General features: G+C 46.7%; 1 protein-coding gene and 1 long non-coding RNA gene across 2 annotated transcripts; one reads left to right on the top strand and one right to left on the bottom strand.

The window, feature by feature from the left end:
* Positions 1-307: 307 nt before the first annotated feature.
* On the top strand, positions 308-10676 carry sncga (synuclein, gamma a). The gene is made up of 5 exons (XM_008430481.3): positions 308-620; positions 2434-2475; positions 4086-4213; positions 5227-5274; positions 10370-10676. Exons 1-4 carry the CDS (start codon positions 500-502, stop codon positions 5272-5274), a joined length of 339 nt encoding a protein of 112 aa, XP_008428703.1. The 5' UTR covers positions 308-499; the 3' UTR covers positions 10370-10676.
* Positions 10677-11136: 460 nt separating this feature from the next.
* On the bottom strand, positions 11137-13346 carry LOC145554999 (uncharacterized). The gene is made up of 3 exons (XR_014091033.1): positions 13255-13346; positions 12219-12368; positions 11137-11965 (listed from the first exon to the last, which is right to left on the bottom strand). It is a non-coding gene; the product is annotated as an uncharacterized LOC145554999 (long non-coding RNA).
* Between the last annotated feature and the right edge of the window lie 599 nt (positions 13347-13945).

The following is a 13945-nucleotide window of genomic DNA, read 5'->3' as shown; positions in this document are numbered from 1 at the left end:
ACCAGGACCAGGACCAGGACCAGGACCAGGACCAGGACCAGAACCAGGACCAGAACCAGGACCAGGACTCTGGACCAGAACCAGGACCAGAACCAGAACCAGAACCAGAACCAGGACCAGGACCAGGACTCTGGACCAGAACCAGGACCAGAACCAGGACCAGAACCAGGACCAGAACCAGAACCAGAACCAGGACCAGGACCAGGACTCTGGACCAGAACCAGGACCAGAACCAGGACCAGGACCAGAACCGTCCTGAGCTGCGGTTCTTCTGCTGCTGCTTGTTTCTGCACAAACATCAATAAATGATCATAAAAATGTTTCTCAGCTCAGGAAGTTCCTGGAATCTGAATCCTCCTCCTGCTGGAGCCTCCGTGTCGGCTCCTCCCTGCCTGACGCTCCGCCTCCTGCAGGAGGACCGCAGGCAGACGGAGACGGACGCAGCAGAGGACAGATCAGAGGACAGAGCAGGATCTTCATCATCTTCATCATCTTCATCATGGACGCTCTGAGGAAGGGATTCTCCATGGCCAAGGACGGCGTGGTCGCCGCCGCTGAGAAGACGAAGGCCGGCGTGGGCGAGGCCGCCACCAAGACCAAGGACGGGGTCGTGTATGTGGGTAAGACCACCGTGACCTTTGACCCCAACAGGGTCACTTCCTACAGAGAAATCTGGAGAAAAACGGCTAAAGGATGAAAAACTGAAGATTAAACTATAAAATGAATAATATTTAACAGACTAGAGGAAGAAAACAGAGAAAAATGAAAAAGCTGAGAAACATTTACCTCAATGAAAAAGAGAAATTGTTTTAAAAGTAATTAAACTCTTAAAATTATTTAAAAGAGACTGAAAATAAAAACTAAAGGATCAGAGGAAACAGAAATATTTAAAATCTGCTTCATGTTTGATATGGATAAAGATTTAAAACTTCCACCAAACGTCACAATATTAAATATATTCAGGAGAAAATAAATGAAACATAAATGGAAGATTAAAACAGACGCTGGGTTTTAAATATTAACGATAAAATCCTTCAGGATGAGAGAAACGCTGAGTCATCATGGCTGACGGTTTAAATCTGCAGAGGAAAATTAAATATAATAAAAATCTAGATAAAATCATATGATGGGCTGCAGAGCGAAAACATCGACATGAGCAGGAAGTAAAATATTAAACCAAATAAATGTTTCCTTCACATTAATACACTGTAAAAGCGAAGCAGGAAAATCATCCATTCATCAAATATTCATCACCTCTGACTTCCTGCTTCGACTCATCAGAAGCTCATCTTTCAGATTCCCCCCGAACGCCTCACACTGCTGGGAAACGGAGACCAGCTGACCGGGACTCAGACAGAACCGGTTCTGTCCGACCCGACACCACACACCGAGCCAAGAGCCCAGAACCCGGACAGAACCTGGACCACAGTTCCTCTGGAGTCCATTAGAGGGCGCCAGGACAATAATAATAACAATAATAATAATAATAACAATAATAATAATAATAATAATGATGATGTTTAAAGCTCATCCCAACAGTTTGGTTCATATTTCCTCTGAAAACCAAAAGAAGTTTTTCTAACTTATCAAAGTTTCAGGTTTTAGTTTACAAAGATTACTTCCTGCTTGCATCACTTCCTGTTTGCATCACTTCCTGCTTGCATCACTTCCTGTTTGCATCACTTCCTGCTTGCATCACTTTGTTTGCATCACTTCCTGCTTGCATCACTTCCTGTTTGGATAACTTCCTGTTTGCATCACTTCCTGCTTGCATCACTTTCTGTTTGCATCACTTCCTGCTTGCATCACTTCCTGTTTGCTCCACCAATGCTCCCAAACTAATGAACGACTCTCACCTGAACATTTGTTGTTTTCTCACTTACTGTAATGTTCAAATACAGATTATGTACATTTTGCAAAGTGGGATTATGAATGAATGAATCATTAATATTTCAGTTCAGGCCGAGTGGAGAGAAGCCTGATGCTGCAACATGACCTCTGACCCACATACCTCATACCGCCCCTGACCTCTGACCTCGGTTGGTTCTGGATGAGGGAACCCAGAGGCTCAGCTGAAACATTTAAAATCATTAGTTTCTGTTTGAGACGATGAGTTTCAGACTGAGAGCTGCTGGTGGCGGGTCAGAGGTCAGAGGTCAGGGGTCAGTCATTAATCAGCTGCTGTTGATTCTGTAAAAATCTCTGAATTCAGACTGAAAAACTCAAAGACCTGATTAGCTGAATGAATGAATGAATGAATGAATGAATGATTCTGAAGGTGGAATCGGGTCAGAACCAGAATTGGACCCCGGTCAGCTGCTGACACGATGAAGATCAGGACCTTGGTCCTCGTCTTCCTCAGCCGTGAACAAATAAAAAGATTTAAATTTAGCTCCAGTTTTACAGTGAAATGTTGTGAATCTTGTTTTACAGGAAACAAGACGATGGAGGGAGTGGTGACGAGCGTGAGCACAGGTAGAACCACTGATCCCATCATTAATTAGTAAATCACAGGTATAACCATTGACCTCACCATTAATTAGTAAATCAATGATCGATTCTCATCATTTCCTGCTTCCTGGGAAACACGACTTTTACCTCTAAACTCGTTCAGTTAATACAAGTTTAATAAATTAGAATCTTTGTTCACAAAGTCCTGCTGTTTCCACACTTATGTTGGAATTAATCATTAAATAATTAAAAACAAAAAAACATTTTAAATTATAAAAATGTTCAGAGGAAAAATCAACAGGAAAACAAATATTTACACATTTTGGACACAATGTCCCCCAGATGGACACTAACGTCCCCCAGATGGACGTTAACGTCCCCCAGATGGACACGATGTCCCCCAGATGGACGTCAACGTCCCCCAGATGGACACTAACGTCCCCCAGATGGACGTTAACGTCCCCCAGATGGACGTCAACGTCCCCCAGATGGACACTAACGTCCCCCAGATGGACGTCAACATCCCCCAGATGGACGTCAACGTCCCCCAGATGGACACTAACGTCCCCCAGATGGACGTTAACGTCCCCCAGATGGACATGATGTCCCCCAGATGGACACCAACGTCCCCCAGATGGACACTAACGTCCCCCAGATGGACACTAACGTCCCCCAGATGGACGTCAACATCCCCCAGATGGACGTCAACGTCCCCCAGATGGACATGATGTCCCCCAGATGGACACCAACGTCCCCCAGATGGACACTAACGTCCCCCAGATGGACACTAACGTCCCCCAGATGGACGTCAACGTCCCCCAGATGGACATTAAGGTCCCCCCGATGGACACTAACGTCCCCCAGATGGACACTAACGTCCCCCAGATGGACACTAACGTCCCCCAGATGGACGTCAACATCCCCCAGATGGACGTCAACGTCCCCCAGATGGACACTAACGTCCCCCAGATGGACGTTAACGTCCCCCAGATGGACATGATGTCCCCCAGATGGACACTAATGTCCCCCAGATGGACGTCAACGTCCCCCCGATGGACGTTAACGTCCCCCAGATGGACGTTAACGTCCCCCAGATGGACACTAATGTCCCCCAGATGGACGTCAACGTCCCCCCGATGGAAGTTAAGGTCCCCCCGATGGACGTTAACGTCCCCCAGATGGACGTCAACGTCCCCCCGATGGACGTTAACGTCCCCCAGATGGACACTAACGTCCCCCAGATGGACGTCAACGTCCCCCAGATGGACATTAACGTCCCCAGATGGACGTCAACGTCCCCCAGATGGACATTAACGTCCCCAGATGGACGTCAACGTCCCCCAGATGGACATTAACGTCCCCAGATGGACACTAACGTCCCCCAGATGGACGTCAACGTCCCCCAGATGGACATTAACGTCCCCAGATGGACGTCAACATCCCCCAGATGGACATTAACGTCCCCAGATGGACGTTAACGTCCCCAGATGGACGTTAACGTCCCCAGATGGACGTTAACGTCCCCAGGTTGGTCAGATCTCTGAGTCGATCAGATCGTTTAAAGCTGTAAATGTTTCTGTTAAACTCACATTGAAACATTTGATGTTTTAATGTTGCTGGTTTCTGTTGCCCAGTTGCTCAGAAATCCACCGAACAGGCCAATGTCGTTGCCGACACTGCGGTTGCCGGGGCCAACGAGGTTGCCCAGGCGACTGTGGAGGGCGTGGAGAACGCGGCGCTGGCGAGCGGATTGGTCAAAACGGTGAGTGATGTCACAACGGAGAACAGCAAACCTAAAGCACAAAGTCTATTTCATTTAAATTTACTTTTTTTAAACTAATATTTTTTTAAAGTTATTAATTACATAAATCTATTTTGAATGATTAATTCCTGATATAATTTCTGCCATGTAAGTTTTTAAAAACGTTTTCTTTTGTTGGTAAATCTCTGGTTGGCTGGATTCAGGAGGAGGCGGGGCCAGCAGCAGAGCAGGTGCCTGATTGGTTGGGCTGTTGTGACACAGCATGACGCTTTATGCTCTGAAAACTCATAATTTAACCAACAGACCAAATTATTGGATGGATTTAACTGATAAGAATTCATAATAACCAGTTAAGTCATCTTGTTATTTTTATAAGCTGTAAATAAACAGCTTATAAAAATAAACGATAAAACTGTAAGAAAACAATATATCTATTGTATATATCTATATAGATATATTGCATATATTGTATCAGATGTTTTGCTGGATGTGGAGGGAAATTAAAGTCTGAAATCTGATGAACCTGCTTTACTTTCCTGCTCTATTAAAATTAATGCTGAATTACAGAGAATAGTTTTAATCCTCCGTTCAGCAGAAATCAACAAACTTCTGCCTCATTTGTCTCCATCAGAGAAAAACATAAAACTTACAAACTGAAAACAGATTCAGAGAGGATGATGATGATGGTGGTGATGAATATGATGATGATGATGATGAATATGGTGATGATGATGAATATAGTGATGATGATGATGATGAATATGGTGATGATGATGATGATGATGAATATGATGATGATGAATATGATGAATATGGTGATAATGATGATGATGAATATGGTGATGAATATGGTGATGATGATGATGATGATTATAATGATGATGATGGTGATGATGAATATAGTGAAGATGATGATGAATATGGTGGTGATGATGATGATGATGATGATGAATATGATGAATATGGTGATAATGATGATGATGATGATGATGATGATGGTTTCTCCTGAACAGACTGGAGTCCCTACAGCAGCAGATCAGCCTGAACCTGCAGCTCAGTAGGTGAGAAACTTTTCAAATTAACTACAGTTTTACAGGAGAAAGTTAGTTTGTATATTAATTTATTTATTCATTTATTCTGATAAGGTGAACTATGATGAGGACAACACAATGTCAAAGACTTTGGTATTATATAAGCTGTCCAAAGTGCCGCTAAAGGTCACCACTAGAGGGCACTATACGGTCCCAGACAGACAACATGACAAAATGTCCGACTGGGTTATTATTTTGTTTTTATAGATTCAGCGAACAGGCTAAGTAACTGGTTCAGGTGGCCAGCCTGGTGGAGGGAGGGGCCTTCACGAGGCCTTCATGATGACTTCAGCTGGCCTTCACCAGGCCTTCACCATTTCTTCAGCTGGCCTTCACCATGACTTCAGCTGGCCTTCACCATGACTTCAGTTGGCCTTCACCAGGGTTTCAGTTGGCCTTCACCAGGGTTTCAGTTGGCCTTCACCAGGGTTTCAGTTGGCCTTCATCATGACTTCAGCTGGCCTTCACTAGGCCTTCAGCTGGCCTTCACCATTTCTTCAGCTGGCCTTCACCAGGCCTTCAGCTGGCCTTCACCATTTCTTCAGCTGGCCTTCACCATTTCTTCAGCTGGCCTTCAGTTGGCCTTCACCAGGGTTTCAGTTGGCCTTCATCATGACTTCAGCTGGCCTTCACTAGGCCTTCACCAGGCCTTCATGATGACTTCAGCTGGCCTTCAGTTGGCCTTCACCAGGGTTTCAGTTGGCCTTCATCATGACTCCAGCTGGCCTTCACCAGGCCTTCATCATGACTTCAGCTGGCCTTCACTAGGCCTTCAGCTGGCCTTCACCATTTCTTCAGCTGGCCTTCACCAGGCCTTCACCAGGCCTTCAGTTGGCCTTCACCATTTCTTCAGCTGGCCTTCACCAGGCCTTCATCATGACTTCAGCTGGCCTTCAGTTTGCCTTCACCAGGCCTTCATGATGACTTCAGTTGGCCTTCACCAGGCCTTCATCATGACTTCAGCTGGCCTTCAGTTGGCCTTCACCAGGCCTTCAGCTGGCCTTCATCATGACTTCAGCTGGCCTTCACCAGGCCTTCATGATGACTTCAGTTGGCCTTCACCAGGTCTTCACCAGGCCTTCATGATGACTTCAGCTGGCCTTCAGTTGGCCTTCACCAGGCCTTCAGCTGGCCTTCATCATGACTTCAGCTGGCCTTCACCAGGCCTTCATCATGACTTCAGCTGGCCTTCACCAGGCCTTCACCATTTCTTCAGCTGGCCGTCACCAGGCCTTCATCATGACTTCAGTTGGCCTTCACCATGACTTCAGCTGGCCTTCACCAGGCCTTCAGCTGGCCTTCAGTTGGCCTTCACCATGACTTCAGCTGGCCTTCATCATGACTTCAGCTGGCTTTCACCAGGCCTTCAGCTGGCCTTCACCAGGCCTTCAGTTGGCCTTCACCATGACTTCAGCTGGCCTTCACCATGCCTTCAGCTGGCCTTCACCATTTCTTCAGCTGGCCGTCACCAGGCCTTCATCATGACTTCAGTTGGCCTTCACCATGACTTCAGCTGGCCTTCACCAGGCCTTCAGCTGGCCTTCAGTTGGCCTTCACCATGACTTCAGCTGGCCTTCATCATGACTTCAGCTGGCTTTCACCAGGCCTTCAGCTGGCCTTCACCAGGCCTTCAGCTGGCCTTCACCAGGCCTTCAGTTGGCCTTCACCATTTCTTCAGTTGGCCTTCACCATTTCTTCAGTTGGCCTTCACCATGACTTCAGCTGGCCTTCAGTTGGCCTTCACCATGACTTCAGCTGGCCTTCACCAGGCCTTCAGTTGGCCTTCACCATTTCTTCAGTTGGCCTTCACCATTTCTTCAGTTGGCCTTCACCATGACTTCAGCTGGCCTTCACCAGGCCTTCAGTTGGCCTTCAACATGACTTCAGCTGGCCTTCACCAGGCCTTCAGTTGGCCTTCACCATGACTTCACCAGGCCTTCAGTTGGCCTTCACCATGACTTCAGCTGGCCTTCACCATGACTTCAGCTGGCCTTCACCATGACTTCAGCTGGCCTTCACCATGACTTCAGCTGGCCTTCAGTTGGCCTTCACCAGGCCTTCAGCTGGCCATCACCATTTCTTCAGCTGGCCTTCACTAGGCCTTCACCATTTCTTCAGCTGGCCTTCACCATTTCTTCAGCTGGCCTTCACTAGGCCTTCAGTTGGCCTTCACCATGACTTCAGCTGGCCTTCAGTTGGCCTTCACCATGACTTCAGCTGGCCTTCAGTTGGCCTTCACCAGGCCTTCAGTTGGCCTTCACCATTTCTTCAGTTGGCCTTCACCATGACTTCAGCTGGCCTTCACCAGGCCTTCAGTTGGCCTTCACCATTTCTTCAGTTGGCCTTCACCATGACTTCAGCTGGCCTTCAGTTGGCCTTCACCATGACTTCAGCTGGCCTTCAGTTGGCCTTCACCATGACTTCAGCTGGCCTTCACCATTTCTTCAGCTGGCCTTCACTAGGCCTTCAGCTGGCCTTCATTATGACTTCAGCAGGCCTTCACCAGGCCTTCAACTGGCCTTCACAATTTCTTCAGCTAGCCTTCACCATGACTTCAGCTGGCCTTCACCAGGCCTTCAGTTGGCCGTCACCATTTCTTCAGCTGGCCTTCACCATGACTTCAGCTGGCCTTCACCATGACTTCAGCTGGCCTTCACCATGACTTCACCAGGCCTTCATCATGACTTCACCAGGCCTTCACTGGCCTTCATCAGGACTTCAGCTGGCCTTCACCATGACTTCACCAGGCCTTCAGCTGGCCTTCATCAGGACTTCAGCTGGCCTTCACCATGACTTCACCAGGCCTTCAGCTGGCCTTCATCAGGACTTCAGCTGGCCTTCACCATGACTTCACCAGGCCTTCAGCTGGCCTTCATCAGGACTTCAGCTGGCCTTCACCAGGCCTTCACATGACTTCAGATGGCCTTCAGCTGGCCTTCACCATGACTTCAGTTGGCCTTCATCAGGACTTCACCAGGACTTCAGCTGGCCTTCACCAGGCCTTCAGTTGGCCTTCACATGACTTCAGATGGCCTTCACCATGACTTCAGTTGGCCTTCACCATGACTTCAGTTGGCCTTCACCATTTCTTCAGCTGGCCTTCACCAGGCCTTCACATGACTTCAGATGGCCTTCACTAGGCCTTCACCAGGCCTTCAGCTGGCCTTCACCAGGACTTCAGCTGGCCTTCACCAGGACTTCAGTTGGCCTTCACATGACTTCAGATGGCCTTCACCAGGCCTTCAGTTGGCCTTCACCATGACTTCAGTTGGCCTTCACCATTTCTTCAGCTGGCCTTCACCAGGCCTTCACATGACTTCAGTTGGCCTTCACCATGACTTCAGTTGGCCTTCACCAGGCCTTCAGTTGGCCTTCACCATGACTTCAGTTGGCCTTCACCATTTCTTCAGCTGGCCTTCACCAGGCCTTCACATGACTTCAGTTGGCCTTCACCATGACTTCAGTTGGCCTTCACCATTTCTTCAGCTGGCCTTCACCAGGCCTTCACATGACTTCAGTTGGCCTTCACCATTTCTTCAGCTGGCCTTCACCAGGCCTTCACATGACTTCAGCTGGCCTTCACCAGGCCTTCACCATGACTTCAGTTGGCCTTCACCATTTCTTCAGCTGGCCTTCACCAGGCCTTCACATGACTTCAGTTGGCCTTCACCATTTCTTCAGCTGGCCTTCACCAGGCCTTCACATGACTTCAGCTGGCCTTCACCAGGCCTTCACCATGACTTCACCAGGTTTTCAGCTCACTGCCAGTTTATGCAGCTAAATCTCTGCAGGTCAATACTAAGTCTGGATTCTCTCCTCCATGTTTGCTGGTCAGTCTGTCCGTCAGGCCGGTGGATGACGGACAGACTGACCCAGCAGCAGGTCCATCTCCTTCGTCAGGGTCAGTTTGGACCTTGTACCACCGGGTCAGACGGGCCGTTCTGGCTGAAGCGGCTTTCAGATGGAGCTGCTCTCTGACTGAATCGGCTGGAGATCAGCAGGACTGCAGAGAGCAAAGCACCGAGGCGGCCATCTTGGAACATAGATGGACAAATTATTTCTTCCATTTTCAACCCTGAGCTCCAGATATTCCTCCACTTTCTTCTTCCTTTTGAGTCTTATTATGGTCTGTCAGAGTTTGTCAGACCAGAACAGTTTCTGTTTGGACTCTGATATAATTTGGGCAGAGAAAGTTTCCTGATCTCAGGTGGTTTTCTCAGCCTCCATCAGCCAGAGTTGGTTTTGTTGTGTGCAGTGAGGACTGTAGCTGGCACTGAACTCCATTATGATCAGGAATCAGTCCAGGTCTCCAGGATCCATTTTTCCTGAGCCGACTGACACACCGACGCTGATGCAGGCTGCAGCTGCGCTGGTCAGTCTGTCCAGCGCAGACTGACCAGCGGTGTCCATTCACCGGTCCAGACACACACAGAACAGAACCAATACAAAACAATCGGGTCTTCAGAGAGGATTATAACGTCTGACCTTCCAGGCCTGGCAGGTCAAGAGTCAGGAAACGAGGTGCTAATGTATTTACAGACCACACACATCCTGGACATGATTTGTTCAAACCCTCTGCTACGTTTCTCAGTTTTATTTTGAAGCTGTTGAGTAGGGGGGCCCGGTCCGGTCCCTGAAACCTTTAGATGCATCCCTGCTCCAGCAGTCAGTCGGCTGGCGAGCCGCTGGGATGCATGTGAAGGTTGCAGCAGGGCAGGTCTCCAGGATGGACTTGGACTTTCCTGCTCTTGAGCAACTCAGCCATGAAATTCAGTGAGAGACAAACTTTCATTTTAATTTGACTCTTTTAATAAAGTTTCCATCCAATGACAGCGTTTGCAGATTAGCCAATGGCCAGGAAACCTGTGAGCAAAACTCCAGTTATCTGTTTTAAACATGCATCATTGTTCAAAGTGCTGTTTTATATTCATATTTAAGTCTGAGACCTTATGAACTCAGTCACTCTTTGCTCCTGAGTAGATTAAACAGATTCTGGCTTTGATCTCACGTTGAAGATTAAATTTCATGACATTTTGTTCTAAATTCTTCTCTCCTCGTCTCCCAGACTCAGCACGCCGCCGTCTCAGAGGAGAGAAGAAGAAACTCAAAGCTAACCTGCTGCTCAGCCGTTCCTCCTCTGGTCGTTAACCTCATTAACCAATCAGGAGCTCCGACTGCCTTGTTGCCTTTCAGCTGATTGGATGTGTTCAACTCCTGCTGCTCACCTGCACCGTTTACCTGTAAGCCCCGCCCCCTGACCCAGCTCTACTAATGCATGCAGCTTCACTAAAACAGAAACGGAGTTTACTCTGATTCAGGCTCTGCTGGTTGAATCTTTTATAAACTACAAGAAATAAAGAGCTTAAAATCCACCTGTGTCATGATCCGTGTTTCTGTGTTTAGTTCTGTGTTTAGTCCCGTTTCCCTGAGTCTCTGTCCTGTCCTCCCCGTTCATTGATCCCAGCTGGGTCTCCTTCCTGTGATTACCCTCCCAGTGGATTTAGTCTCACCTGTTGTCTGCATCTGTCTGTCCCAGTAGAACCGGTTTAGTCCTGTGACGGCTCAGCTCCGTTTGTCAGTCTTTATTTCAGTGCTACCGGCAATTAGCTGTGTGCTTATCTGTCTGCGTGCTGCCTGTTTTTTCCTGGACTGCTCCGAGCACTAAAACCATTTATTATTCATTAAAACATCATTTCATCTGTATCCTGGGTCTCAGCGTCATCTCCTCACCACAACATGTGACAATCTGAAGGTTTTCTGTCTCATTTCAAAGTCACTGAATTTAACGGACGAGTCGCCAGCGACAGGCACTCAGATTCCTAGAAGGTCCATCAGAACTGAGCACTGCCGGCCAGGAGACCTGGTTCAATAAAGGTTAATATCATTACCAGTATCAGACATGCAGTCTCCTCCTAAATGATTGGAACAAGATAAATTCCTTTGTTTTTGTTGAACAATGAAGAAATTCTGGTTGGAGATGAAAATAAGAGAAAACGCGTTGAGCCCTTATTTCCTGGTTTTACATGAAGACGTTAACTCAGGGCAAACGGAGGAGCGTCTGATCGTTCAGAGCTGTGGGACGATCTGAGGAGGCCAACATTCATCTTTACCGAAGGGAAGGAAAGGGAAAAGCGTGGAGAAAGAAAACGGCTGCTTTGGATCCAAAGGTCATGAGGTCATGTGTGAAGCGTGGCCGAGGTCATGGCTGCTTCAACAGGCTCATTCAGCTCTAATGACGACATTTACAGAGAAACGCATCCAAACTAATCAGGAGGAATTTTATCCTGCAGCAGGACGATGACCCACAACACACCGGACTTCATCAGCGGAAACAAAGTGGAAAGTTTAACCCAGCAGAGAAAAGCAAAACAAACCAGAACTGACCGAAGCTGCAGTAGAAGCTGGACAGATACCTGGACCTCCACACCTGAGTGAAGTCGCTCCACCGTCTTCAAATCAGACAATTTGTTTGTGCAGCAAAAATTTTCATTTGTGCCGCAGCCATTTTAAAGCTATAAGGAAATGTTTCCAGAGGTCATGAAAGGTCAACCAGCCCCTCCAGCTCAGAGTGACTCCATCAGCTGCACTGAGAGGAAACCTCTGACCTTCACCGTGTTTCTGCTGAGTCGGGACGGAACCACCCAACACGACGGACTCCATCCTGGAAACATCCATTCAAACAAGCATGAATTTCACTGACAGTCAAGAAGAAAAATAAACATTTCTGAATATAATTTATCCTAAGAGACGAAGAACCTGATTATCAGAACATTTATTTGAACCGAGTAAATTTGATCTTTCAAATTTATCCCAATTCTTAACAATCAAGACAGTTTTGTTTAAAACAGCTGAAATTTCCATGGACAGTAAAATGTACAACTCATCAATAAGAAGGTCTGAGTTAAAAGACCCACCTGGCAGCATCTGCTGCTTGGTCCAGATGTCAGCCTGTAGGACCAGCATCATCACTTCCTCTAGGAAATACAAGGTTCACCACATATTCATCCATGGCTGTTTAACCTCCACCGTGGAGCCGTGCAAAATGACTTATGCTACATGAATTTCTACAGAGTGGAGATAAAACAAGCAGCATTAAAATAACAAGCCATCATATCTCAGTAACTGCGTGAAAAGGTAACGAGTCCATTTATGACCGTCTTCAAAAAAGAAAATGAGAACCTTGAAAACCCGTCTCTTCTTCTATGGTCTTAGCTATGGCCAAGTGGAAAACAATATGGAACTATTCACTTTCTATTTAGTATTAACAGAAAAATTCACAAATTATTTCACCCAAATAACAGAATAAACTGATGACAGCATAATGACGGGTGAAAACATGGACCTTCCTCTGAAAGACCTTTTTTTCCGGTCCTGATTTCGGAGTGTTGCGTCTCGACGCCTTCGCTTCGGTCTCATTTTAAATTGGGTCAAAATCAATTTGACACTAGTTTTGCCAAAACAATGAAAACGTAACTTTGATCTTCTCCTGTAGAACAAACTGAATGTGAATTAAAAACATGGCTGCTGTGGAGGAACAGGAGAAAGCCTGGTGCAGGCCGGAAGACATTCCCACACGTCTTTCCCTATTCACATGTCCTATTCACATGTGTATGAAGAGGAACATGTGTCTTCTGTAGCTTAGCTTGAAAAAAACTAACTCAGTACTTCAGTTCACACCAGTATCTGGTCACATGACGTTTAAAGTCGGTTTTAGGCTCAGGCTCATGTTTTACTGACGGTATGCGCATCTTTAAAGTAGCACAAAGACATGAAGCCGTTCTGTGGCTCATTACTGCAAACAGTCCGCCATTTTAACTACACACTGCGGCGAATCACCTTTACAAGCCCCTTAAGCTGTGAATTCACTCTTTATCCTGACATCCGTTGCCCTGAAAGATGATCTGATCTCTTTCTACTGGTGTTCATCACTAATATTACGGCACAACTTACCTGCTAAAGCAGAGAAGCAGCTGGTTGAACTCACCTCTCTTCTCACTGCTTCTTCTTCACGAACTTCGGCCAGAAAGAGCGTTAGCTTCAACTGCACACAGCGCTGAGCGCCCTCTGCTGGTGGAGGTTATATTACACATTCAGGTTGCAAAACAAACATTAAGTCGCGTTTTTCAAAAGAAAGTGACGTTAAGCTTAAAATAAAATGGAGGTCTTTTATTTTCATGTTTCATTTTTATCGTAGTGTGTTAGTTTTCTCAATTTAAAAACATTTGTATAATAGAATAGAAAAGAATAGACAGTGATGTCATAGTTACTTTGAAAAAGTAACTGATCAGATTACTGATGACTCCTTGATAAAGTAACTTAGTTATATTTCTGATTACTTGGTTTGGAAAGTAACTAAGTTACAAAGTAACCTGTTTAGTTGCTTCCAGCAGCTGCTAACAGCAACGCTCCACCTGTGAAAATGACTTTGATCTTTGCCTTAATTGTAAGCTATTTTATAATAGTAACATCAACAATGTGTTTCCACTCATTAGGTTGAGCTGAACTGTTTAATGCTACAACAGTCCAAAGCTAAACGTCAGTAATCTGTGTGTGTCTCTGTGTGTCCAGCACACAGGCTGCAGAGCCTGGAGGCCCCCTGGAGGCCCCCTGGAGGCCCCCTGGAGGCCCCCTGGAGGCCCCC

This window comes from Poecilia reticulata, chromosome 15, assembly GCF_904066995.2.
Source record: "Poecilia reticulata chromosome 15, P_reticulata-male-v2, whole genome shotgun sequence".
NCBI lineage: Eukaryota > Metazoa > Chordata > Actinopteri > Cyprinodontiformes > Poeciliidae > Poecilia > Poecilia reticulata.
Note: the sequence above shows the minus strand (reverse complement) of the source record. Positions and strands in the feature narration are given on the sequence as shown.